The sequence below is a fragment of the Rattus norvegicus genome, chromosome 18, assembly GCF_036323735.1.
Source record: "Rattus norvegicus strain BN/NHsdMcwi chromosome 18, GRCr8, whole genome shotgun sequence".
Classification (NCBI taxonomy): domain Eukaryota; kingdom Metazoa; phylum Chordata; class Mammalia; order Rodentia; family Muridae; genus Rattus; species Rattus norvegicus.
Genome location: NC_086036.1, coordinates 53,712,108 through 53,737,549, shown reverse-complemented (window position 1 = coordinate 53,737,549; position 25,442 = coordinate 53,712,108). Strand labels below are relative to the sequence as shown.

At 45.2% G+C, this 25,442-nt stretch overlaps 1 protein-coding gene across 2 annotated transcripts in view; it reads left to right on the top strand.

Annotated features, from left to right (window-relative positions):
* The window catches only part of Fbn2 (fibrillin 2), a 205,796-nt gene that overhangs the window by 164,443 nt on the left and 15,911 nt on the right, over window positions 1-25,442 (top strand). For both annotated transcript variants that reach the window (XM_039097130.2, NM_031826.2), the window contains 15 exons: window positions 1-70; window positions 496-621; window positions 3,146-3,262; window positions 4,348-4,476; window positions 4,886-5,005; window positions 8,805-8,930; window positions 9,544-9,696; window positions 10,553-10,618; window positions 10,942-11,067; window positions 11,693-11,812; window positions 12,779-12,901; window positions 13,381-13,512; window positions 23,090-23,215; window positions 24,181-24,387; window positions 25,040-25,165. The exon at window positions 1-70 is cut by the window's left edge and continues 56 nt beyond it. In XM_039097130.2, the coding sequence (XP_038953058.1) occupies window positions 1-70; window positions 496-621; window positions 3,146-3,262; window positions 4,348-4,476; window positions 4,886-5,005; window positions 8,805-8,930; window positions 9,544-9,696; window positions 10,553-10,618; window positions 10,942-11,067; window positions 11,693-11,812; window positions 12,779-12,901; window positions 13,381-13,512; window positions 23,090-23,215; window positions 24,181-24,387; window positions 25,040-25,165 (1,867 nt within the window). The remainder of the gene's footprint in view (window positions 71-495; window positions 622-3,145; window positions 3,263-4,347; window positions 4,477-4,885; window positions 5,006-8,804; window positions 8,931-9,543; window positions 9,697-10,552; window positions 10,619-10,941; window positions 11,068-11,692; window positions 11,813-12,778; window positions 12,902-13,380; window positions 13,513-23,089; window positions 23,216-24,180; window positions 24,388-25,039; window positions 25,166-25,442) is intronic.

Genomic DNA, 25,442 nt, shown 5'->3' with positions numbered 1-25,442 from the left:
AACAGCCCAGGCAGCTACCGCTGCGAGTGTGCGGCGGGCTTCAAGCTCTCCCCCAACGGGGCCTGTGTAGGTAAGCACGAGGCTGGCAGTCACCAGCCATGGCACTCCACGGGTCCACAACATACTTTCAGGACGACTTTAGAAAGACCGTCTAACTCAGTCTATCCGTCAGGCTGGAACGCTCCCACCATAACCTTCAGATCAGTTTGCTGAGAAAAGAGGTTGCTTTGGTGGATTTCTCTGGTATAAAACAGAATCCTTGAGGTCCCAGTCAACCTACAAAAATTGCATGACTGAAAGGGGGTGGGGGTTGGGTACTTGAAAGGCTTGCTTACTTTGAGTCAGCTATTGTTCTGGTTCATTCTCAGCCTGTCTATAATAATTAATAGCAGGTTAGAGAAACGCATCTGTGCAAAACGAAGGAATCTTAATAAAACTCAGATATGTATAACATGTGGCCTTTCTTTCTTTCCTCTTTTTTCTTTGCCGTTTTAGATCGCAATGAGTGTTTGGAGATTCCTAATGTTTGCAGTCATGGGCTGTGTGTTGATTTGCAAGGAAGTTACCAGTGCATCTGCAACAACGGCTTCAAGGCGTCTCAAGACCAGACCATGTGCATGGGTAAGATGGGCGTTCTCTTCCAGGAGGGACGTGAGGCTGGGACTTAAGGACAGATGCTGGCAGCGTCACATGACCTCAGCAACTACGGCGTCTCCGCCATGCTAAAGAGTTTAGGGCTTCGATGTGAAACTGGCAAGCAGAGACTACCATAGTAGGTTCTTCTGTGCAGAGACTACCATAGTAGGTTCTCTGTGCAGAGACTACCATAGTAGGTTCTCTGTGCAGATACATATCATAGTAGGTTCTTCTGTGCAGAGACTACCATAGTAGGTTCTTCTGTGCAGATACATATCATAGTAGGTTCTTCTGTGCAGAGACTACCACAGTAGGTTCTTCGGTGCAGAAACATACCATGGTAAGTTCTTGTGTGCAGAGACATGCCATAGTAGGTTCTTCTGTGCAGAGACTACCATAGTAGGTTCTTCTGTGCAGAGACTACCATAGTAGGTTCTTCTGTGCAGATACATATCATAGTAGGTTCTTCTGTGCAGAGACTACCACAGTAGGTTCTTCGGTGCAGAAACATACCATGGTGAGTTCTTGTGTGCAGAGACATGCCATAGTAGGTTCTTTGGTGCAGCTATTCTCAGCATTTTGCTCCAGAAGTTCACACAGGATGATGGGCACTCAGACACACTTGGAACTAGGTGAAAACCACCCACAGGGCACATTTCAGAGTGCAAAGGTAGTAAGGGTGACACATAAACACGTGTGCAAATGCGCGTCCCTTTTAGACAGACTATAGCTTAGGCTTTAACGGCATCAATTTGAGCTTGAACTCTTGCAGAAGGGAATATAACCAGAGTCTTTAACTCCATTCCCTACAGCCAACATAATGGCTGGACAATGAATGAGAGTGGGGGTTTCCAAAGGCACATGGGGAAGATGCCCTGAAGCTGGGATCGCCAGAGTGCCCTAACTCTCTTGTCAGCAAGGGCCTGGGCCTCTGCCAGAGTTCCTCTCTAGGCTTTAGATTTGAAGGAGGAAAATTAGGTTTAAAACTTGGTTACTCAAGTGTAGCACACTCTCTGTGTGGAAACGCAGGGACTGTGCACCCAGTCTTTGGGGCTTCTAGATGCTTGATAAGTGAATGCTAAAGCTGGGTTTCAGTGGTGTGGAATCGTTCCCTTCACGGAGTATCTGTGCAATGAGGAGCATGTGGGGAAAGCCTCAGTTTACCCACCGCTCCCTGAGTGCACCTTCCCACCAAGGGCTGCCCCAGAATGACAGAGGAAAATCTCTAGCTGGTGCTTATGTGAAGGATATCGAAACTTCCGGTCCCCTGTGCATGCACATTGTGGGAATGCTTGCTTTCAGGAGACACAGGGGTCTCCTTCCATACTCTTCCAGAAAACATGTGCCCACCCCAAATCTGTGATATTTATGACTCAGAAATTCATATGGGAAAAATCTGCCCCAGTGTTCACCGTTCTTCCATGAGAAAAGTCAGATCCTCAGTTCTCCTGGGCACAGCTCTCCTCCTAGGGAGCAGTGTCTGTACCTTGTATGGTGGCTCTGCAGGCTGGTCTCCAGCACAAAGGTCTTAAAAGGACTCTAGCCAGTCCAAGCATGACAACCTTGGCTCTGGCAGGCCTTGTCCTTCCTGATTCCCTCTGCCTTGCTGAAAAACCATTAGATTGCATTCATAGAGCTGGCCACCAAGCTCAGCTCCCTTATTTGGCCACTTCCTCTGCCGGAGACTGACTACCAAGGACTAGCTTTCTAAGTATTGAAGTCAAGCAATTGGATCGCCCCCTTGGGCTGCCCTAATTAACATTCCCAATCAGAGTAAATCACCTGCACCCTAATACAGGCTTCCCCTTTACCTTCATAAACCGCCATCTGCCATCTGCCTACGGACCACGTCTGTCTCCTCTCTATCCAGAGGCAGTCCTTTGTCCCCATCCTGAACCCCTGTCCCCCTCCCTCATTTCCTCCCCCTTCTCCCTTGTCCTCTATCTCCTACCTTTGTCTCCTATTCCCTGGCCTTTGTCCCTCTGGGGCATAGAAATCTCCTTTGTGCTGAGGTTTGGGGTTACCTGAGCTGAAACCAATCCTTTCCGGCCCTCTGTCTCCTGTCTAGGATAACCTTGCTAACTGTTCATCCCAGGATTTTTGGAAAGCTTATTACTAAAGTCTTAACAAACTCCTATTTGGATTTCACTATTTCATCAAAGGGACTAAAGTCTTCCCTATGAAATTACGATAAATTCTTTAGCAAGTGTTAATGATGCTTTAATACTTGACAAGCAAGCCTGTTCTCTGCAACACTCTGCTGGGAACATTCCTCTCCCCCATTGTTGCTGAGAATTGTACAGACCAATAAGTAGTTAAACTGCTCTCTGCTTTCTGTTCTGTAAGTTTGTGAGTTCGATTTGTCTCCCCTTTGCATGTTCTCATTTTTATCAAATAAGCGTGGTTCCCTAGCACCGCCTGAGGAGAATGTAAACAATAAGTAGTGGGGGCAAGAAAACGTTAAGGGTGAATGGCCGGTTCTAGGTAAACATTGAGTTCTTCTTGGTAGATGTTGATGAGTGTGAGAGGCACCCATGTGGAAACGGGACTTGTAAGAACACTGTCGGGTCCTACAACTGTCTGTGCTACCCTGGCTTCGAGCTCACCCACAACAACGACTGCCTAGGTAAGTCTTTCCCTCAGGTCATCCTCGGCCCTCCCCGATCCCTACAGAATGTACAGAAATAAAAAAAGAAAACCAAGAGCAGGGTTGACTTTTGCTGTTAAACTTGCACACGTGCCAGAAAACAGGCAAAGCCACTGTGAACCCTCCATTTGCCTACAGCCGTTGGTTGCCCTCAGTAATCTCGACGCCGGGTACTGTTTTCCAGCCCTTTCACACAAATCCAGTCTGTCAGGGCAAAACGTCGCTGCGACGCCTGTACATGGATCAAGACTGATTTATAGCTTAGGCTCTCTGTCCCCTCTTGGTGAGACAGAGAGGGACCCTTTTATTCCCATGTTATTTCGCATGTTATATGACTTTATTCCTGATCTACACTTGAGCCCCGGCAGATTTCTACATACACACGTGTCTGTGTCTTAAAATTTCCTTACCCATCAGCTTCAAAAGCCCGTATGCCTTTCCCCAGCAGAGAGAGAGAGAGAGAGAGAGAGAGAGAGAGAGAGAGAGAGAGAGAGAGAGAGAGAGAAAGGCACACAGGAAATGGGTTTTGAGATGAGCCCTCAAACAGCACCTGTGCTTGGTACAGGATTTCAGCTTTTGCCTCACAATTTCACAATGACATACAAATGTGACTGGTGCTGGAGAGGTCCCCCAAGGAGGTGGAGTAAATATAAGAGAAAGGGTAACACCACTCTATTCCCTTTATCGTTTTGCATAGGATCCTTATGTAAAGATAATGGGTCTGGAAATTAACTCAGTTGGGTTACATTCCACAGTCCTTTCTCCTCCACTAAAAGAAATACTTTCCAACTGGGAGGAAAAAAATGGAAAGATTCACCTTAAACCTGTAAACCTTTGCCTGTTTATAAATGTCTAAATCATAGCTCATGTCCTTGGAAAACAAGGAGGCCCTCCATGTTCCTGCTGGGATTCCGTCCTTAGAGCATGCGCTCTCTTTCCTGTTGTTAGAGCGCAGTGTAGACCCTTTGTACACGTGGGCCAACAAGCGGGTCCCTAAGCTTCGGCTGGTGAGACAGTAGTGTGCAGACGACCCCCCTGAAGCGCTCACTCCTCTCTGCTTACAGACATAGACGAGTGCAGCTCGTTCTTTGGCCAGGTGTGCAGAAACGGGCGGTGCTTCAATGAAATCGGCTCCTTCAAATGTCTGTGCAACGAGGGCTACGAACTTACTCCGGACGGCAAGAACTGTATCGGTAAGGAGCTGAGGCGGCTCGCCCTGATGAGACGGTGTGAACCCCCACAGGCATGCTCAGCTCATCCACAGTGTCTCGTCACACATCGTATCACAGGACTGCCATGGCCGGTGTCGGGGTATTACTGCCAGTCGGGAGTACATCACAGGGAGGGTTTTTATTGGGGGCAGTGCTTGAGGCTATGTCTTGATAAATGTACAGGAAGAAACAAATCCTAAGGACTGACAGCAGCCTTCCTCCCAAGAACCACCTACGATATCAGAGGAGTGGCAAGGTGTCTTTCTTTCCTTGGTGACCCAGGAGATCAGAGGGCCCAAGTGGTCTGTTACTGTCATCCGGCAGACAGATGTCTGCAATGTCTGTCTCGTGTCTGGGTTACATTCTATTTTTGTCTTCTTTCTCTCTGAAGATACTAATGAGTGTGTCGCACTTCCTGGCTCCTGCTCCCCTGGGACCTGTCAGAATTTGGAGGGATCCTTCAGGTGCATCTGTCCCCCCGGATATGAAGTGAAAAGCGAAAATTGCATTGGTGAGGCTTGGGTCCATCCTGAGGTCATGAGGTGTGCAGGAGGAGAGGGCTTAGTAAGGCTCTGCGGAAACATCAACCCCAGCCTCTGTGTACAGGCTGGCCTCGGGGGCTAAACACACAGCTGCCTGCATCAGCCACGGCTGGGTTGGCAGCTTAGGGGCGTGGGCTTGTTTCCATCAACAGAAGTCTTACTGCTGGTCAAGGGATGTCCATTCTACTCTGGAGCTGGGTTCTAAATGTCAGGAAAGACTGTCCACTAAATTTAAAAATGTCTACAATGTAATCTTGAACACACGATTTTAAAATAGCTATAAAGGTGTGCCCAGGCTCCTGATAATGTGAAGCATGATGGTTCAGTGAGAGACAGTGGTTCCTCTGACGTATCCTGCATTACTTATCCAAGGTTAGAAAATATCAACCCCGTTGTCAGAGCCGATGTCTTCTCCTGAGGCTGGCAGCACAGAACACTGCTCAGCCTTGGAATGGGGACTCGGAAGGCAGACACGATGAGGGTGCCCTGTTGTTGCAGCATGATTGACACTCGAAGCAGCAGCATCTAAGTGAGGCTTTGCTAGCAGGAAAGGATCTCAGAGGTTGCTTTGTCTCTGAGGCTTTTGTTCTACCTCCCTTGACAAGATCCTCAAGATAAACAGCTCTGATGTTCATATCTGAGGCAGTTACAAAGTGAGAAGGGCTGTGGACTTCACAGAACCAAACTATATTTCAGACCAAGTGATTAGATACTATGGGTATCCCTAGTCGTCCTGGTTAGTATATAAAGTTTATTATAAGATTCGATCTTATTTTACTAGTCAAAGTAATAAAAACATGGTCAAATAGTCAAATCAGCTCCGTAAAATGTTTCTTGAAAGTTTAAGATTATCTCTGCCATTTTGTTAAATTTTGTTTGGGTGCTAGGAAAGAGGAATTTTTTATTTGTGCATGTGTATACACAGACGATTTTACAGCAAAGTAACAAAGAAATTCCATAGTCCATCAATCCCTTTCTCTAAAACTAGCAGTATTAACCACAATAGTGTGTGTGTGTGTGTTGTGTTTTGCTTGTGTGTATGCGTGTGTGTGTATGTGTATAGTACATGTGCATAAAGAGTGATGCATGGGGGAGATTCGTATGTGTAGTTGTGTGTGTGTGTGTGTGTGTAGTATAGTGTATAAGTCTGTATGCATGTGGTGTGGTATGTGTGTGGAATGTATTTGTGTATTGCAAATATATGTGTATTTGTGTATGTGGTAGATGTGTGTATGTATATGTGTATAGTATATGGTGTGTATTTACATAGTGTATAAGAAAATGTGAATGGTGTGTATATTTGTGTGTAGTTCATGTTTGATGCATGTGTGTGTGCATATGTGTGATGTGTGTGTATGTATGATATCTGTGGTATATGGGGAGATGCATATGTGATGTGTATGTATGTTGTGGAATGTTTGTATATGGTATGTATTGAGTATATGTATGTAGTGTATGTATGCATGTGATAAATATATGTGGTGTATGTGTGTGTTTGGGTGTGGTGGAGAAGACATATGTGTGTAGTGTATGTATGTTGTATGTGTCTGGCTTTGGGAGATATATGTGTGTATATTATGTGTGTACACAGTGGGAAGTATGGACTTGTGTATAGTATATTTGTGTTATATATGTGTGTAGTGTGTATGTATGTGTACTGGTGTGTGCATACGCATACATATGTACAGGAGCTATTGCTCTTAATCCCTTGACTCACTGAACCTAGAGCGAGGCTGGCAGGCAGCTAACCCTGGTGACTCTCCTGTGTCCACTTAGTGCTGGGGCTACCGTCCCACGTGACCAGTCCCAGCCTTTCCGGTACATTCTGGGGATTTAAACGTGGGCCCTCATGTTTGCCCAATGAGTGTCTCTACCCGGTGAGCCATGAGTTTTGGTTTCATGTTCACTTTTGGTTCTTCACTGTGTTCACGGCCCATCCTTGTATGGGGTGCTCACCACTGCTGCACAGACGCTCATGGTATGGGGATAGAAATGTGTATTTTGTGCACCCCAGCATCACAGGTACCTCTGTCTCATTGAAAGCAGCCACATCTATGATTCAATTTCACCCACATTGCCTTTCTTTAACTAAACCTTGCTCATTGGACAGCTATTCTCTTCCTATGAAAAGTTCACTTCCAGTTAAATTACTTTGCCCTATACTCATTTTATTCCAACTAGTGTTTCCTGTACCTGTTTTTCTCGGATGAGATTCTCCCGGCCTGGTCCAGCTCAGATGCAAACACATACATAGCTGTGTGCACACATACACATACACGTACACATACACATACACATACACATACACATACACATACACATACACATACATAGCTAGCTGTGTGCACACACAGACACACACACATTCACAAATACATAGCTAGCTGTGCACGCACACACACACACACACACACACACACACACACACACACACATGCATATCTACATTCCTCAGACATGGCGGTGAGAATGTGGCCGCTCTCCGATACTTAACAGTGGGCATACAGAGTGCGGGCTCCACTTTTAGAGAGTCTCCCACCTAACTGGAGAGATACAGTTTGAGTGAACGTGTTCTGAAAAGCCATCCTTATGATATAGCACGGCGAGCCCTGAACTGGAGGTGTGTCCAGGATGCAAAAACACATTAGAAAACGGAGGCAGATGTGACGTGGTGTGTCACAGCCACCAGCCACCAAGGGTCAGCGGTCACCCAGAGTCACTCCTGGGTGTCTGACAGGAATTTACTAATCAAAGATAAAAAGGAAGCAGTAGAGATGCTAGGGAAGCGGATACCCCAAGCGTAGAAAGGCTGAACATGGTTCGGTAAGGTGGCCATCGCAAGGGACAGCGTTAGTTTTAAGGAGGCATGTGATCTGACTTGTTCATTAAGCCTTTAGAGAATTAAATGGAAAACGTGCCAGACATCGCAGGAGGAGCAGAGGGCACAGCGTAAGCCAGACACGACACAGCCTTGGGATCCCATTCTTGACACTGTAGTATTTAGTCTCTTGAATAAAATAACCCACTAAATAAGCATCACACCCACGCACACGTGCGCACACACACACACAGACACACACACTCGGGGCAAGAGAGATGAAGAGACAGAGACAGACACAGACTGAAAACCAATGGTAAAGATTCCTTATTTTAAAGTGTCATTCTGGGCGTTGAGGAATGGTAGTCTTGTGGTCTAGTTTCACTGACCTGGACCATGCAGAACAGTGAGTTGTGTGTTCTGAAGGGTATCTTTGGTGGACAGAGAAAAGATTCACATGCTGCTGACGAGATGCTCAGTAATTGGATGGTGCCTGAGGCTGTCTGTGTAGAAGGCACTGGGAAGTATAGAACAGGCAGCTACACACATGTGCACAGGCATCAAAGGCCGGAGGGATCCCCAGTTGGGTTTCCAAAGAGGTGTTTGGGAGGGCATCCATGGGTAAAAGCTGTTTGAGCATCCCGAGTCTGTGAGGCATGAAGGTCGGACATGCCAGATAGACAGTGAAGTCCCCACCTGTAGTAATCAAGTGTCAGGACCTGGAGGTGTTCATGGGAAGCTCTGGCATGTGATTGGCTGAAACAGGGCATGGTCTCTCACTTTTAAAGCAACAATTTGCCTTAAAAGGATAAAATCACCATGTACATAGTGTCATCTCTAGTTCCATTAGTATATCCTTTAGTTAATGACTGTTGCAAGTAGACTGGGCAAGTAGATTATTTTCAACTGTAGAAAAAAAGATTGATTAACAAACTCTCACTGTTCTGCAGATATAAATGAATGTGACGAGGACCCCAACATTTGCCTCTTTGGTTCCTGCACCAACACCCCAGGGGGCTTCCAATGCATCTGTCCCCCTGGCTTTGTCTTGTCTGACAACGGACGGAGATGCTTCGGTAAGCAGTAGACTGAATTCCTCCGTCATGATCTCTCTTCATTGTGCTAGGGCTTTATTATGACAAAATGCGCTCTACTCATAATTCACCGTCCTCAACTGCAACCTAGACTTCTCAGGAGCGCCTCAAATGGACAGCCTGTACACTCTGTTAGCAGCATTAATACATACCCTCTGACTTTATGCTAAAAGAAAACCGTCTCGCTGTACTGTTTTTGTTATGTTGCTGGCATGAGTTGTAATTTATCAGTACATGGGTTGCCTCAGGCATAGTTTAATTTACTGAAAGTTAAATCCATTGTTTTTATGCAGTTTTAATGGGACAGTGAAAGGCAAAGACTGTGGGAATATGTTCCCGGCCGAGACTGGTTTTACAAATCCCTAAACACATCATAAAAACATTTTAGATATAATAACATTTTGTGCGCAGATCAGTTTAAACTAGCAAATGAAAGTGAACCATGGAGAATGCCCAGGCCCATCTCTAAACTACTGATCTCTCATGTGCCCTGTGCCCTGTCCTTGAGAAATGTCTGGCTGGGACCAGTCGTATCCATATTGTCCCGTCTGTTTAAAGAGCAGTGAGGAGCTGTGCTGTTTGCTTTCCCGATTAGATACCCGCCAGAGCTTCTGCTTCACCAACTTTGAAAACGGAAAGTGTTCTGTACCCAAAGCCTTCAACACCACCAAAGCAAAATGCTGTTGCAGCAAGATGCCAGGCGAGGGCTGGGGGGACCCGTGTGAGCTGTGCCCCAAAGACGATGAAGGTGAGAGCAATGTCAGAGAGAGAGAGAGAACTTTGTGTTGTGACTGTGTGAAGGGTGACATTATACCTTGGTATAAAACTATACCAGTGGTTCTGGGAGCAGCCACTTGGCAAGACCTCCCCCAACAGTTACGGACAGGACGTGTGCACTGAGATGGAACTTAAGCTCCACATCGCTTCACAAGTTGGAAGTGCTGAAGAGTAGCTTGCCAATAGAGCATGGGCCTAACACCAGCGAGGCTAGAGTTTAATCTTTGCCATCAACAAGAAATACGTAGATAAGAAAATCCCATGTCGGTGGAATTTCATGGGCCGTGGTTCTCGTAATGTTACATAAAATTCTGAGAACTAAAATGAACACAATGGCCCAAAAGTCTCCAAAGGCTCCATCAGCACCAGTGAACTCCCAGTAACTCCCCGTCAGATCACACTGGGAAAGGTCACTAGGTTAGGAGTGGTTTCTGGGTATAAAGGACAGGGAAGTTTTTGGACTTCCTAGCGTTAGAAAGAGCCAGGGTCCCCAGGTTGCCCTAGTAGAAGCTCAGATAGCCTTCTCTGAGTCTGCTCCGTGTTGGGTAATGAAACAAAACAAAATGTCTGCGTACAGTGGAGTGAACCTTTATCCAAGCACTCGGGAGGCAGAAAGCACGCTGATCTCGTGACTGTAAGGCCAGCCAGGTCTACAGAGCGAGTTTCAGACTCTGCTGCAAAACAGACTGGAAGAGAGAGAGAGAGAGAGAGAGAGAGAGAGAGAGAGAGAGAGAGAGAAACACACTCCTGTTGAGGATGGATTTGTACAGTGTTGACTGGTTCTTTACATGAAGCTCTTGAGTGATGGGGAATCTGTTTCTCTGCAGTTGCCTTCCAGGATCTGTGTCCATATGGCCATGGGACAGTCCCTAGTCTTCATGACACACGTGAAGGTAGGCTTTGGCACAGTCTATTTTTATTGTCGCATTTTATTAAAAAAATAGATAAATTTTCGTTTATTTTATAAATCATGCTAGTTTCAGAGTGCCCTGTAGTACATTTAAAGAATGATTATAATAGTTTATGAACCATATATATTATATGTGTATATGTCTCATATGACAATACTGATATGTGAAATACATGTTTTTCGGATGAAGTATGCATGTTCCGTTCATGTTAGATTAGTAGATGTAGTATTATTGTACTTAGTGGATGGGGATATATGCGCCTATCTTTTCATATGAGTGAGCTCATGGGAAGTGTTATATTTTAGATGTCAATGAGTGCCTTGAGAGCCCAGGCATTTGCTCAAACGGTCAGTGCATTAACACTGACGGATCCTTCCGATGTGAGTGTCCGATGGGCTACAATCTGGATTACAGTGGAGTCCGGTGTGTGGGTGAGTGTTGGCTCTGACTTTTGTAGTTCAGCTGGCCTGCTGTATTCCCCTATCTGCCCAAAGGCCCCTCAGCTAGCCTTGGTGGTGGTGGTAAGATTTAGAAAGCCAAGGTGAGCTGATAACAGTCTCTTCATCTCTCCTACACCTCCCCAGGCAACGTGACTCATTGTGAAGATGGAGTTTCCTAGCATCTGTCTTTAACCACATACACAATCTCTAAGGCCTTGGGATGTGGTTCAATGATAGGTTACATTTGCTTTGCATGCACAAGGCCTTAGTTTGGTCCCTAACATTTAAAATAAGCAAACAAGCAACATTAATTAATTAATTTTCAAAGCCCGAGTGGGAGAATAACTAGGAGAATTGGCCATTTTGCTTTATGTCTTTGCGTACTTCTTGAAGCAGATGTCCACATCTGCTCTGGACTCGTGACCATTGATTGCAGAAAGCATTACCATCTGGGACTGAGAGCCTTGCAAAGTGGTCCTTCAGGCCACTTTATGCACTGCATAAATGCTGACCAGGGCCAAAGGGAAGGTGCTGGGTGGGAGGGATGTGTCACCATGCCCTTTTCGGATCTTTGCAATGTGTCTGGGCCTCTGCACCCCTTCCTCTTGCTTTGCAGACACTGATGAGTGTTCGATCGGTAATCCCTGTGGGAACGGGACCTGCGCCAACGTGATCGGGAGTTTCGAATGCAATTGCAATGAGGGCTTTGAGCCGGGGCCCATGATGAACTGTGAAGGCAAGTCCTCCTGCCTTGAGGATTACCTGTTCTCTTCCTTTGAGAATATCGAGTTAGCTTTTGAAAATTATCTCCGCCTTTAGTCACTGCGTTATTCTGCTGTCCATACTCATCACGAGGACCGTTTCCTTTACCTCACCAAGCAGTCCCAGAGCTCATGACAGCAGCCCCTGTGTGCCTCAGGGCTGTCCTTCATTATTTCCTTGTTCTTTAAGATTCAGTTATGTTTTCTATATTTTCGTGCCTTCCCAATACCTTGGTTAATTTTTAATTTATACTATGGATATTGGGAAGGATACATCCTGGACTCAGATTATGTTCATGCTTTTTTTTTCCTTAGCAAAGTTAACTTGTGTAGACATAATTGCAGCCCGCTCAGGCCTATGAAAGTTCAGGTTTCAGTTCTACTCTTAGAACCTACAGGCCAGCTTCTTTGGGTTTTTTCCCACACATACATAGTTCAGGCAACAGACTAGGCTGTGTACATGGAAAGGAAGAAGTACACCATTTCCCTTTCCTGGTGCTCTTTTCCAGAACTTCATTCACTCTGGAGCACCATGGTGACCTCAAGATTGTGTCCCCAGGACAGATTATTAGGAAGTCTAGATTTAGCTCTCAGGCTGTCACCGGCAGGGTACTGGTCATCCGTAGGGCAGATTAGGAGAAGGAAAGAGGGAGGGAGATCAACCAATCATGAATGTTAGTCCTTGCAGTTTCCTAGCTCTGACTTTTACTCATCACCAACACTCCAGGTAGCTTTTGTAATTCTTCAGCACGTAGCCGTTCACTTCCTGAAAGATAGCTTTGTCAGGTACTGTATTTTATGTGCCAGAAGCAAATGTCCTGTTACCTTGTTGCTTCCTATGTGATCTGTGAGAAAACACATTAGTGTTTCTTTAAAGAAATTGTTAAGAAGAAGCTATATAATGAGTCTCATGCTAAACGCATGCCCATTTCTTTGGCCAGACATCAACGAGTGTGCCCAGAACCCGCTGCTCTGCGCTTTCCGCTGCATGAACACCTTTGGATCCTATGAATGCACATGCCCAGTTGGCTACGCCCTCAGGGAAGACCAAAAGATGTGTAAAGGTAAGGCCACGGTCGAAGGGAGAAGGGCAACTTGACTTGCCTCATTGGGATATAGCCTACTTTGGGCATAGACCTCTCCTGGACACCTTTCTCCCAGAGCATTACAGGAAAAAAAATCATGTGGCAGCTTTGCTATAGATTTCCTCTCCTACACAACAGGACACTTAAAAGTATGTGGATGAGATGGCTCGAGCATCCCATTGCTGTCACGTGCCCAGGCCCTTAGTAAAGCAAAAGTTACCTTTCCCTAAACTCATTGTAAGGACCAGTCTGGAAAGTGTTGCACATCTGGACTAGAGCCAGCTGTTCAGAAGACCGGGTGCCTTCGTCCTCTGCCACACCAGATGACAACGTGACAAGAGTCAGAAGAGCAGAAGTGTTACTGAAAAATTGCTAATGCCTATCTCGCTAAATAGAACGTTCTGTTCTTAACTGATGTGTTTCTTCCCTTTTGATGCATTTTAATGACTGTTTTCTAGATCTGGATGAATGCGCTGAGGGGCTTCACGACTGTGAGTCCAGAGGCATGATGTGTAAGAATCTGATCGGCACCTTCATGTGCATCTGCCCCCCTGGCATGGCCCGCAGGCCAGACGGAGAAGGCTGCGTAGGTAAGTCCCAAGGGAAGGTCTCTGGGCTCTCGCTCCCAGACGGATCTAACACTGATCCCCGAGAAGCCAAACCTAGGCCAGCTCCTTCCCAGGCTTTACTGAAGCTGGCTCTCATGATGTCGGGGTCCACGGTAGCACATGAGGCTCTGGGTCATGTAGGGTGTGGTTCACACTGCTGGAAACTGTGGGGGGTTGTTAGGTGTGAGCCTCTGTGAGTAACTGTCCATGACGTCCCTCCACTCACATAGCCAAACGGAAGTTTAAGGTTAACCGTCTCACCTTCGTGTCATCCCGTGAGTGAGGGAAATGGATAAGGAGCAGTCCACCACCATCATCATCTTTTCCCTTCACCTAACACGTTGAGTTTCCAGGCGTTCGTTTTCACAGGGATAAGGCAGAGCTGTCACTCATGGCCCGTGACAGTCTGGCAAGCATGTCACAGCTACCACAGTTGTTATCAGTGTCCTTTTCTCAAGGGCTGTCCCCCGAGCCACCGCAGCCCACCACACAGGTTTTCTCCTCCCTAAGAACTGTTTAACTCAGAACCTGCTGCCCCCTGCCAACCTCCATTACCCAGGAAAACTGAGGTCTTTTTTTAAAAGAAATTAATAGTTTCCTGTTTCTTCAATAAAAAGAATATCAAAATAATAAGATTTCTCAAAAAGGGATCTCCATAGAGTTGCCTGCTACTCAAAGTCAGAGCAGGGAGAGACTGAATGGACACTGGGGATGCCCCTAGGAGACGGGGATCTTCTAAGCGTGCACTGTGGTGACAGTTGTGAGAGCCTGTAATTGACCAAAAACCATTGAATTGCATGCTTACAAATTTTACGGCATGCAAATTATACCTCGGTAAAGTTCATCTTAAAAAGCAAAAAAGAGATACAGGACATAGAGCTAGTTATGCTGTTTGTCCTAACAAAAATAAAGAATGAAATCAAAATAGCCGCTCCAGACCCACAGACAGATGCATACTGGTATATCTATGCTAGAAAACATACGTAGCTGTTAAAGGAGCGTGATAACTGTATGTGCATACGGGTAGAGAAATAACCGTAATTGTGGAGCAGAGCCATGTAGAGTAACATGTCATTTTGTGGGAAACTGCAAGTAATATCATGTTTCCCGTAGTACACATGCAAGCATGTCAAAGACATAGGAAACGATTTAAAAAGAGAAACCACAGGTCACCCCAGGAGTTAACCACCAAGAAAGATACTTTAACTAGAGGTTACTAATCTAGAGTGGTTTTCTATCCCTATCTGCAAGATTTGATCTTTGACAGGAGTGAATTCCTAACGAGCATGCATAGCATAGATCTTAAAAATGAGGCACCCCATTAAATTCTGCCCGAAATTCCAATATATCTGCCTTCTTCCTGTCATCGCACCAAACTGCCTTTGACAGCGTATAAAGAGAAAAGGTTGTTTTGGTTCATAGCTATAGAATGTGTAGTCGGTGACCAGTGGCCCATGCTTTGACAGAATGCCCAGGCATCTCACTGAAAGAGGGAAAGCGCCCATCCCAGCAACAAGAAAGCCGGCTGGGACCTCCTCATCCCCTTGGTGGCCAACCTTTAGCATTCAGCCTTTAGGGTATGATCCTTAGTCACAGCACAGCGTGGAGTGTCTTGTGACTTGACAGACTATTTGACGAAGGTCACTTTGTTGTTGTTCTTGCCTTTTATCCCTTAAGTCCCACGTTAGGAGTTTAGTTAAATAGTGGTTGACTCAAGACCACTATCCAGGTAATACCCGTCAACTTAAGGGATTCACCTGGGCTGTGAAGTCAAAGCATATGTTCCTCAAATCTAGCACAAGGCAAAACTGTAACATGTGTGGAAAGGAGAAAATTACCACCCTGATTACTGCACCAAGAAAGCGGATTTGAACTCATAATCCCAGGTGCCGGGGCCACAAGCTGGAGCCACTATGGTAGGCCTTGGGGCTTGGATCTTTTACCGTGTCTTGACAATAGAGTGAGGAGGTTTTAAAGTCTGTCAGGTCCTCAAGCTTCTCATTATAACATGCTGTGGAAAGGCCACTATGATTTCAGACTCAGAAGTCCCACACAAATAACAAAATACTATAAAAAATAAGGTGTAAAATTTAGAATGGAAAAACAAAGTCGTTTCAAAAATGGAACAATGTACACGCATGACATCAGAGTCCAAGAAAATTTCTGAGAGTTAATTTTCATAAAAGTGTAAACCGTGACAAGCTGAGGACATTCTGTAGGACGCAGAAAATCCCCCACCAAGGAAACAGAAAAACTATGCAGAGATGGAAACTTGATCCTGCGCTATATTGTAATCAAACAATCAGTTCTTGAACAAATCACAAATACCCAAATCTAGTAATTTGAAAAATACATCCAGGCAGTTATATTTGGTCAAAAATGCATTTATAAGCATCTGAGATTGTAATTTAGAAGGCGGTGTTTATTTTTAAGTATGAGGGAATAAAGGTATGTCCTTCTCAAACTTGAAGATTTTAGAAATGTCACGTGTAGGGAAGAGTCCTGGACTATTTTGATTTAAAGGCCTGTGGTGCACGTCTTTAAAAGGTGTGTAAAGTTTCAGCCACAGCACAGGGGTTTGGTGGCATGCTGTCCTTCAGACTCTAGCCAGCTATTTCCATTTTCAAGGGTTTGGTTAGACGATCAGGGTCAAGGTGGATGAGAGACATGGCAGTATTTTTGTGCAGACCCCATTCTACCCTGCAGTCTCCAAAAGGGCAGGCGTGAGAGATGGGTTGGCACCGGGCTGTTCAATTATAGACAAACAGGTCTAGACATGGACATTTCTAGGGAAAAAAAGGCCAAAAGGAGAGGGACGAAGCTGCCACTAGAGAGTCTGACTTAATGTGCTTTCTGACTCAGACTGCAGTGATCATCCGACTTAGTATAATGCCCCAGGGACAGAAAGCACGGCGGATTTGTTAAAGATGTTCATAAGAAGTGTGTGTGTATGTGTGTGTGTGTGTGTTGAAACCATAGATCTGGCTTTACACTGTAGACCTGCTGGGTTACTTTTTCAACAAGACTGAACAGTTTACACAAATATGGGAGTCGCAGTGGCCGAATAGAGGGAGAGACAGGAAGGAAGATAAGAAAAGAACGCAGTACGATTTGGAAAAAATCACCTTATCAAGCTGTGAGGAAGATCATTAAAGACCCCTGAACAGTTTAAAAGCTACTGAAACTCGGGAGAAAGGACAAAGTAATGAGAGAAGCTCAGAAAAGAAGCAGCCCCACATGAGAATCTAAAAACCTCTTTAGAAGTGATGGAGTAGAAATGAGGGGCTGGAGAGATGGCCCGGTCGGCAAAGGTGCAAACATGAGGACCCGAGTCCGACCCACAACGCCCAAACAAAATGTGGGTTCCACAGTGAGCACTGGCATCCTAGCAGTGGAGAAACTGTGAAAACAGAATTCCTGGACCTGCTACTAGCTAGACTGGTCAAATGATGAAAACCAGGTTTAGGCAAAACCTGTCTTTCAAAAAAAAACGAACTGGAGCACAAAAGAGGAAGACACATACCCATGATAATCCCCAGCCTGCATCCACCTGCACCACACATGCACATACACACATATGTGTGCCCGTGCACTCACACATCTGCATGTATTTGTGTGCACGCATTTGCAAAATAGAAATGGCAAAAAAGATGATTAGAAATGGGGCTGGGGATTTAGCTCAGTGGTAGAGCGCTTACCTAGGAAGCGCAAGGCCCTGGGTTCGGTCCCCAGCTCCGAAAAAAAAGAACCAAAAAAAAAAAAAAAAAAAGATGATTAGAAATGTGGCTATAGAATGGATCAATAAAATGATACAAGCGGAGGACAGGTATTCACATATGCTTACGAATGTAACCCCTTTAGGAAAAGAAAAAACTAAGCAAATAAAAGATAATGGAGTATATTTGAGTTTAGAGAAGTTCTTAGGGAAAAGATTTAAATTCCCATCAAAAAGAGCACACTGCTTCATGCAAACCCTTACACGAGAATCATCCATTAGTTTAATTATATTTAGGAAACATTCACCATGTTTGTGGCGCTGGCAGTACAGAATAAACTAGTTTCATTTGAGGTCAAATCGCTCACTTCCTCCCTGGCTTGGCAAAAGGAGGCCTGAACAAATAGAGAAACAGACGAACATGGTGATGTCATAGAGTTGGAATTAAGCCATTTAAGGAAAACAGGGTTTTGTCATTGTGTAGGAGAGCACTTCGGGATCTAATGGAGTGACCTGGGGACTGCGAGACAGACTGGAAAAGTAATGTTGTTAATGTAGTTCCCGTGGCAGCAATGAAGGGAGCATTGCTGGAGCATGTGCCAGAGTAGGGCACAAAGGAGGGCCATAAAGGGAGGCAGCAACACTATAGTCACGGGAGAGTCTGGCTTCACGGCAGGAGCCTGAAGGCAAAGGGCTTTGTAAGGCCTGGGATATGCCATGAATGTGGAAAAAATAAAAATAAAAATAAATAAAATAAAATAAACCTAGTCGACTTTGACCAGCCAGTAATCTTGTGTAAACTGGATTAACTGTGTCTCGGATTACTTTCACTAAAAGAAATTATAATCATAAGGGCACTTACCTCATAGGATCGTTGTCATGGCTAATTTAGGACAGCGTCCAGCAGATAGTAAAATATCAATTAAATGCCAATCAGCATTGTTCGAGATCTCTGGCTGCCCTGTATGCAGTCCATTTTAAGGAGGAAGAAGCAGGAGAGGTGAAGTCATTTAGGTGGATATTTAAAGTCATCCAGACTGGGGCCATGGTTACATGTGGAAAGATCTAGCAAAAAACGATAAACGAATCAACTTCGGAGGTTGCTGATGGCCAATAGGGTTAGCACAAACGACTGTGCGGTATGTTGGATGTGTGTGACTGTAGAGTGTGCTGATGTGTGTGACTGTGGGGTGTGTTGATGTGTGTGACTGTGAGATGTGTTGATGTGTGTGACTGTAGAGTGTCTTGATGTGTGTGACTGTAGGGTGTGTTGATGCATGTGATTGTGGGGTGTGTTGATAAGTGTGACTGTAGGGTGTGTTGATGTGTGTGACTGTAGGGTGTGTTGATGAGTGTGACTGTGAGGTGTGCTGATGTGTGTGACTGCGGGGTGTGTTGATGTGTGTGACTGCGGGGTGTGTTGATGTGTGTGACCGTGGGGTGTGTTGATGTGTGTGACTGTAGAGTGTCTTGATGTGTGTGACTGTGGGGTGTGTTGATGTGTGTGACTGTAGGGTGTGTTGATGAGTGTGACTGTGAGGTGTGCTGATGTGTGTGACCATAGAGTGTGTTGATGTGTGTGACTGCGGGGTGTGTTGATGTGTGTGACTGTAGGGTGTGTTGATGTGTGTGACTGTAGAGTGTGTTGATGAGTGTGACTGTAGGGTGTGTTGATGTGTGTGACTGTGAGGTGTGTTGATGTGTGTGACTGTAGAGTGTCTTGATATGTGTGACTGTAGGGTGTGTTGATGAGTGTGACTGTAGGGTGTGTTGATGAGTGTGACTGTGAGGTGTGCTGATGTGTGTGACTAGAGTGTGTTGATGTGTGTGACTGTAGGGTGTGTTGATGTGTGTGACTGTGGGGTGTGCTGATGTGTGTGACCATAGAGTGTGTTGATGTGTGTGACTGCAGGGTGTGTTGATGTGTGTGACTGCGGGGTGTGTTGATGTGTGTGACTGCAGGGTGTGTTGATGTGTGTGACTGCGGGGTGTGTTGATGTGTGTGACTGCAGGGTGTGTTGATGTGTGTGACTGTAGGATTTATTGCTGTGTGTGACTTGGAGTATGCTGGATATATGTGAGTGTGGGGGTGTTGAGCTGTGTGACTGTAGGGTGATTGGATATTTTTCACATTCCACTGGTATAATTATACATACAAACATATCTATCAGGCAGGGGTCTAAGTCACTTACAACTACATATCGTTTAAATGATCATGGAATTGATGTGGACACCAGGAAAAGATCATAGAGAAGAGGGAGGTAGCGTTTGAGTATTGCACACTCCACTATTTCATGGTGTTGAAAACCCACGGGAAATGAAAGCAGAGTGGCCTGTAAGAAAAGAGACACTGGATGCCGTACTGACTGTCTTGAGAATGTGGAGAACTGGTCATTGAGTAGGCAGCAGGGAAGTCCATTTTAGAAGGAGGGACTGAATGAAAGCACCAGATGCAGAAAGGCAACGTAACAGTTGGATTCGGTGGCTTTTCAGAAAGTATCAGTAGAAAGACAGCAGCTGAGTAAAGCAGAGAACCAGAGGTCGAGAAGTGGGGTAGAGAATTAATTTCTGTCCCTAATGAATAAGAAGATATGACAGTAACTGTGGTCACCATATGTATTTGAGAATGTTCTGTTCTGGCTTGATCTTGAAGATAGAAGTTACTGGGGAACATACACAACATACACCAGGGTATGATTTCTTAAAAAGGGGGAACTATGAGACTTGGAAGGCTAAACGAAGAGCTGGTCTTGGAAGACACCAAAGAGGCCTCAGCTGGTGTGGAGGGGAAAAGGTGAAAGTGGGAGTCATTACCGGGCAGTTCCAAGCAGGACAGTGGCATACACTTCTCAGAATGGCAGCTCTTGCCCACAGAAGTCCAAGTTCCATGGTGCCCAGACTCAATGAATGAAATGAGAACTGTCCTGGGTGCCATCCTTTCCTTCGTAGTGCTGTTGTGTTGTAGTATGATTAAAAAAGGGCACAACCGGTTCCCGTGTGTCACTGCCCCACTCTGGGCCTCTGGTACTCTTGGACCTGGGCAGTCCCTCCCTGGCATTAGTTCTTGTACCATAAGGCCATAAAGAACAAATCTTAACTTATCTCAGCGGTGGCAGCTGGCTTCACCACACCACGATAGCCCAGCTATCTTCAGCCCCAGCAGTTTCTCCGCTCCCATGCTAGTCGCCCTGGCCAGCCCTGTACAACAAGGAACTGGTTCCAGCCACCCACCCAGTAAAATCAAGACTCAACAAATTGTAACCCAGAAATCAGATTTACATGTTAAATACTCAATCCATAATACATACACAGAATAAATTCACTGCCAATTAATAAAGATAGAAACCACCCACCTAAACAAGATAAAATTGACCCAGACCACCTGGATTGGAATCATTTTCCTCTAATCCTCCCCTTCCTAGACTTTTCCCCGCCCACCCTTCCTTCTCATCCAGTGATAGGCTATGCCTTATCCTGGACCCGCCTTGCTGCATAATAACATCGTCCTACACTGCTGTGGGTTAGACACAGAGTAGGAAGATGGGGTGGGCACAGGAGAGCAGTGGGCATGGAGACGGTAATAATCGTTGGTGGTTCTCGTGTGCAGAAACTTTCCAAGGAGAGGCAGTGGATGATGAGGATCAAGATGTCCTGGGTGGTGTAGCACCACACTGAGGCATACCCTATGAAAGCTATGGATTTTAGCAGTGGTGGGGAAACCAGCTTCTTGGTTTAAAAACAAAAACAAAAAGCCCTCATTGTCAGCAGCAGTAAAACAAAGTAACGGTAAAAGTTGAAGCACATCAAGTTGTCCTTCAAAGGATCAGAGCTTATGAGGCAGTACAACCAGCAAAAGCTTTGTTGGAGAATCATCCCCTGCTGTTAAATCAATATAAATATGTTAAGCAGGACAGTGGCCATGCACACCTTTAATCTAAGCACTTGGGAGGCAGAGACCAGTGGATCTCTAAGTTCGAGACCAGCCTTGTCTACAGAGCAAGCTCTAGGAGATATGTCATATGTTTCTAGATGGATGGATGGATGGATGGATGGATGGATGGATGGATGGATGGATGGATGGATGGATGCATGGATGGATGCATGCATGCATGCATGCATGCATGCAGACAGACAGACAGACAGACAGAGAGAACAGCATTTGAGAGAGGATCAGATCTAGGGGTAGCCAACCTAAGCCCTCAGATTCTAGAAACAACAAACTAGAAAACTCAAAATTCATAATCAAGCTCATTATTTTTGTGAGTACTTTTAAATGTTTATAGTAAGGTTTACCCCTCCCCCCCGCTAAAACTGAAAGTCTACATGAAATCACGTCTTTGGGGATTTCATAGACTAAAAACAAAATAAAATGCTCAACGCTTCCAGATGGGAAGGGGGTCTAGATTCCCTTCAAATGAATAAAAATGCAGGGTAAAAGAAAATAGCAGACGATTTTCAATATTTCTAAGGGAAATCATTTGGGACTAAAATTTCAAACTCAGTGGAATGGAAGAACAATCAAAGTGTTATCAGAAGTCTATTTAGGAATTTACTTTATATTCACATGCCCTCTCTGAACTAATTAACAAACTATATAATTGAATTTGAATCCAAGAGACAATGATTATATATGTGCAGCCACACCTCTGTCCCACCAGCACACAAGCAATTAGCTAAAGACGTTCGGACAGATACTACTGGAGCAGGACCAGAGGAAGCTGAGGCAAGAGGAAGGCCACTCCATATCCATCCTAGATGACATGGTCAGGTTAAGCTAGTCTGGGTAACTTAGTAAGACTTTGCCTCAAAATATAAAGAACCCAAGGACAATATCCCAGTGCTAAGTACTCACCTAGCATGCATAAAGTCTGGGATTCGATGTGTATATCAAAAAATTATAATGTGTACTTGATGCTGGCTGAGAATTCATTAAAAGAACATCTTAAAATCATTTAAAGGACGCTACCAGAAGAGTGGAAGAACATGGTAATACCCAAACCTGAGTTGGAGACACAAGGAAAGAACAGAAAATTAGATTGATTTGATAGATGTTAAGAGAAGGGGGAACATCACCATAAATGTGAAATAACTTGAAATATATGAAACAGCAGGTAAGGCTGGACTAGTTTAAGTTGCTGGATCGAAGATAAACGTACTTTAAACGTTCTTTGGAAGTTCGGCCAAATGTTTTTGTAAGAAACTCACCAAAACGAAAGGGTCTGAGGAAAATGTGAAAATAAAGAGATGGGAAAAGAGTTCAGGCATCTGCCAATAAAAAGACAACACAAAGGAGCAATTTAAGAAAGCTCATGACCTCCCTCATGTTGAAAGTCATCAAATCCAACACACAGAATGTCATACAAACCCAGTAAGGATATTGGGAATTTTAATAAACGAGTTTGGTTGTTTGTTTTTTACTTGTTGCTAATTTGTCACCAAGCAAAAGAGTGCAGCTCCCTAAGTTCTCCTTCCAGTTAACTGCCCTCGGAGGCCCCAGCTGCCCGGAGATCCCACTCAAAGCCTTCTTCCCTGGTCCCCACCATCCACCTCCGAGGACCATCTCTTGTCCCTCAGCCGTTTCCTCTCCCTTTCAGCCCTCTCTTCCATGGAATGCTTCCTCTCTGGTGGAGTCTCAATGTCCACAAGGACGCCATCCCTCTTCTACAGGGGCAGAGTCAGGAAGGAAACTTTCAGAAAGGAACCATCTGGCTGGATGAGGTGCACTGGGAGCAGCGGTCATGTCCGCTTTTATCCCGCCTCCTTGGAGGCGAACACCTAAAGACAGTTAGGAAGCCATGATTTTACAAGCTGCTCATTACTTGTATTTTTTTTTCCCCTATGAAGACGAAAACGAATGCAGGACCAAGCCCGGCATCTGTGAAAATGGACGCTGCGTTAACATCATTGGAAGCTACAGGTGTGAGTGCAACGAAGGATTCCAGTCAAGCTCCTCGGGCACCGAATGCCTTGGTGAGTGAATATATGACTACTTCCCTGGGTGAACATTGCACATCTATGACGTCATCACAGCACAGCTCCACACATTTATCCTTGCCTTGTACTCCACATGCCTCCGCCCACAGATTTACATCTATTAAAGTGATGTGTCTCTATGCCTACGCCTCACACACCCGTGTAGCCGAAGTAACAACCTGAAATAGTCTTTCCAAAGTGGAGATTAGTTAAAGCTCTGTGGAAAATGTGACTTTAGTAAGACTGACATCAGGAGATGATCTAATTCCAAAAAGAAAATATTTTCAGTGGGAGGTAAGCACTGCCAATCCTAATGCAAAGCAAACGCCACACGTTTCAAAAGCACGGCGGGGGTTAATCCTTACATTATGGTCCAGAAAAAAAATGCTTGACATAATAATTTCTAATTGGAAATATAACCGCATGGGCACTATGGCTCACGGAACCAATGCTGGAACGTACACACTGTAGCTGGTGCAGTTAATGACGGCAGCTGTGAAGATAGGGTGTGGTCAACTTTAAAGGAACCAGATCAAGGTCCTCTCACTGTAGACAGTAAGAGATTAATAGAATAAAATCCATAACACAGCTTTGAATTTATTCTTCATTTCCTTCCTATCATCACTTTGTCTAACAGGAAAAGAACTTCATCCGATGTTTCTTCCTTTTGGGTTCTCTGGGAATACAGCTCCTAACCATTTGCCTGTTACTTTCATTGAATTGAAAAGAATAATAATTTGTTCAATATTCCCCGGAATAGCTTTTGTCAGGTTTAATACTCAATTCATAGTATAAACACCATGGGAGAGGGTGTTGTCAACAAACAATTGCTAGGCCACAACTGCTCACTCAAGAAGAATCCTTTGAGTTTTGAAGGTTTTGGGTGGGCAAAGACAGCATGATGGTCCACTAAGAACCAAACCGATCCCCAGCCTTGACTCTGGTCTTGTGTTCTGCTCCAGACAACCGACAGGGCCTGTGCTTCGCAGAGGTGCTGCAGACAATGTGTCAGATGGCCTCCAGTAGCCGTAACCTCGTCACAAAGTCAGAATGCTGCTGTGATGGCGGGCGAGGCTGGGGCCACCAGTGTGAGCTCTGCCCACTTCCTGGAACTGCCCAGTACAAAAAGATCTGCCCCCATGGCCCAGGATATGCCACTGACGGAAGAGGTAATGTGCTGAGGGGCCTAAGGCCTTGTGTCAGACCAGGGAATTTTACACATCCAAATTAATGTAAAAGGGATGTACAAAGGTAATTTCATCAGAATTCTGTCAGAAAGTCTGGTATTCTATACGCAAATCAAAATAGTCTTGCCCAATGCTGTATACAGGTGTGTGTGTGTGTGTGTGTGTGTGTGTATTCTACCAAGTAGTTTGTGGATGTTATGAAAGACAAACTGGTTTCTCCCATTGCTGTACAGATTCCCCGCCCTGTCCCTGGCTGCTAACTGACACCTTCCTCCAGAGTCATAAGGCAGGTGGGAACTGGAGGCCCAAACCTATGAATAGTAAATGATCACATATTTCAAGCAGCATCTTTCTAAAATGTACCAAAAATTGTAACTCCCACTTAGAATGCAAAATGAACAGTCCGGCATACGCCGTCTGGCATAGCCCTCCCTTGTTTCTCTCTCTGCCTCCTCAGGTGCCTCTGTTTCCCTCCCAGGTTGCCATTCTCTGAGACTTGAAAAGGGACTCTAGAACTTCTCTGGGGTGGCGTTCCACCCCCGCACCAGTCCCTGAACTCCTCCCCAGTTCCAGCTGTCTCCACTGCGCACACATTGGCTTCTATCCTTTTTTTCTTTATCTTCTTGCTCTGCAGATATTGACGAATGTAAGGTGATGCCAAGCCTCTGTACTAATGGCCAGTGTGTCAACACCATGGGCTCCTTCCGGTGCTTCTGCAAGGTTGGCTACACCACAGACATCAGCGGGACAGCTTGTGTAGGTAAGACGTGGTTGTGCACCGAGGGTTGGCAACTCCTGCTTCCTACGGACTAAGCACAGTCAGAGGAGCTCCGGCCTATGTAGCCTTTACTACGCTGGCCAGACATCTCGGTAATGCTCTTCTTAACTGCAGAGTTCTTGTTTTCTTTGTTTGTTTGTTTGTTTGTTTGTTTAACTGTGTGGGACACAGGGTCCAGGTCATCTCCAATTCTGTAAGATATGGGGAAACATAAAAATTGAAAATTCACTTTTGACATTTTCTGTTTTAATTTAAAATT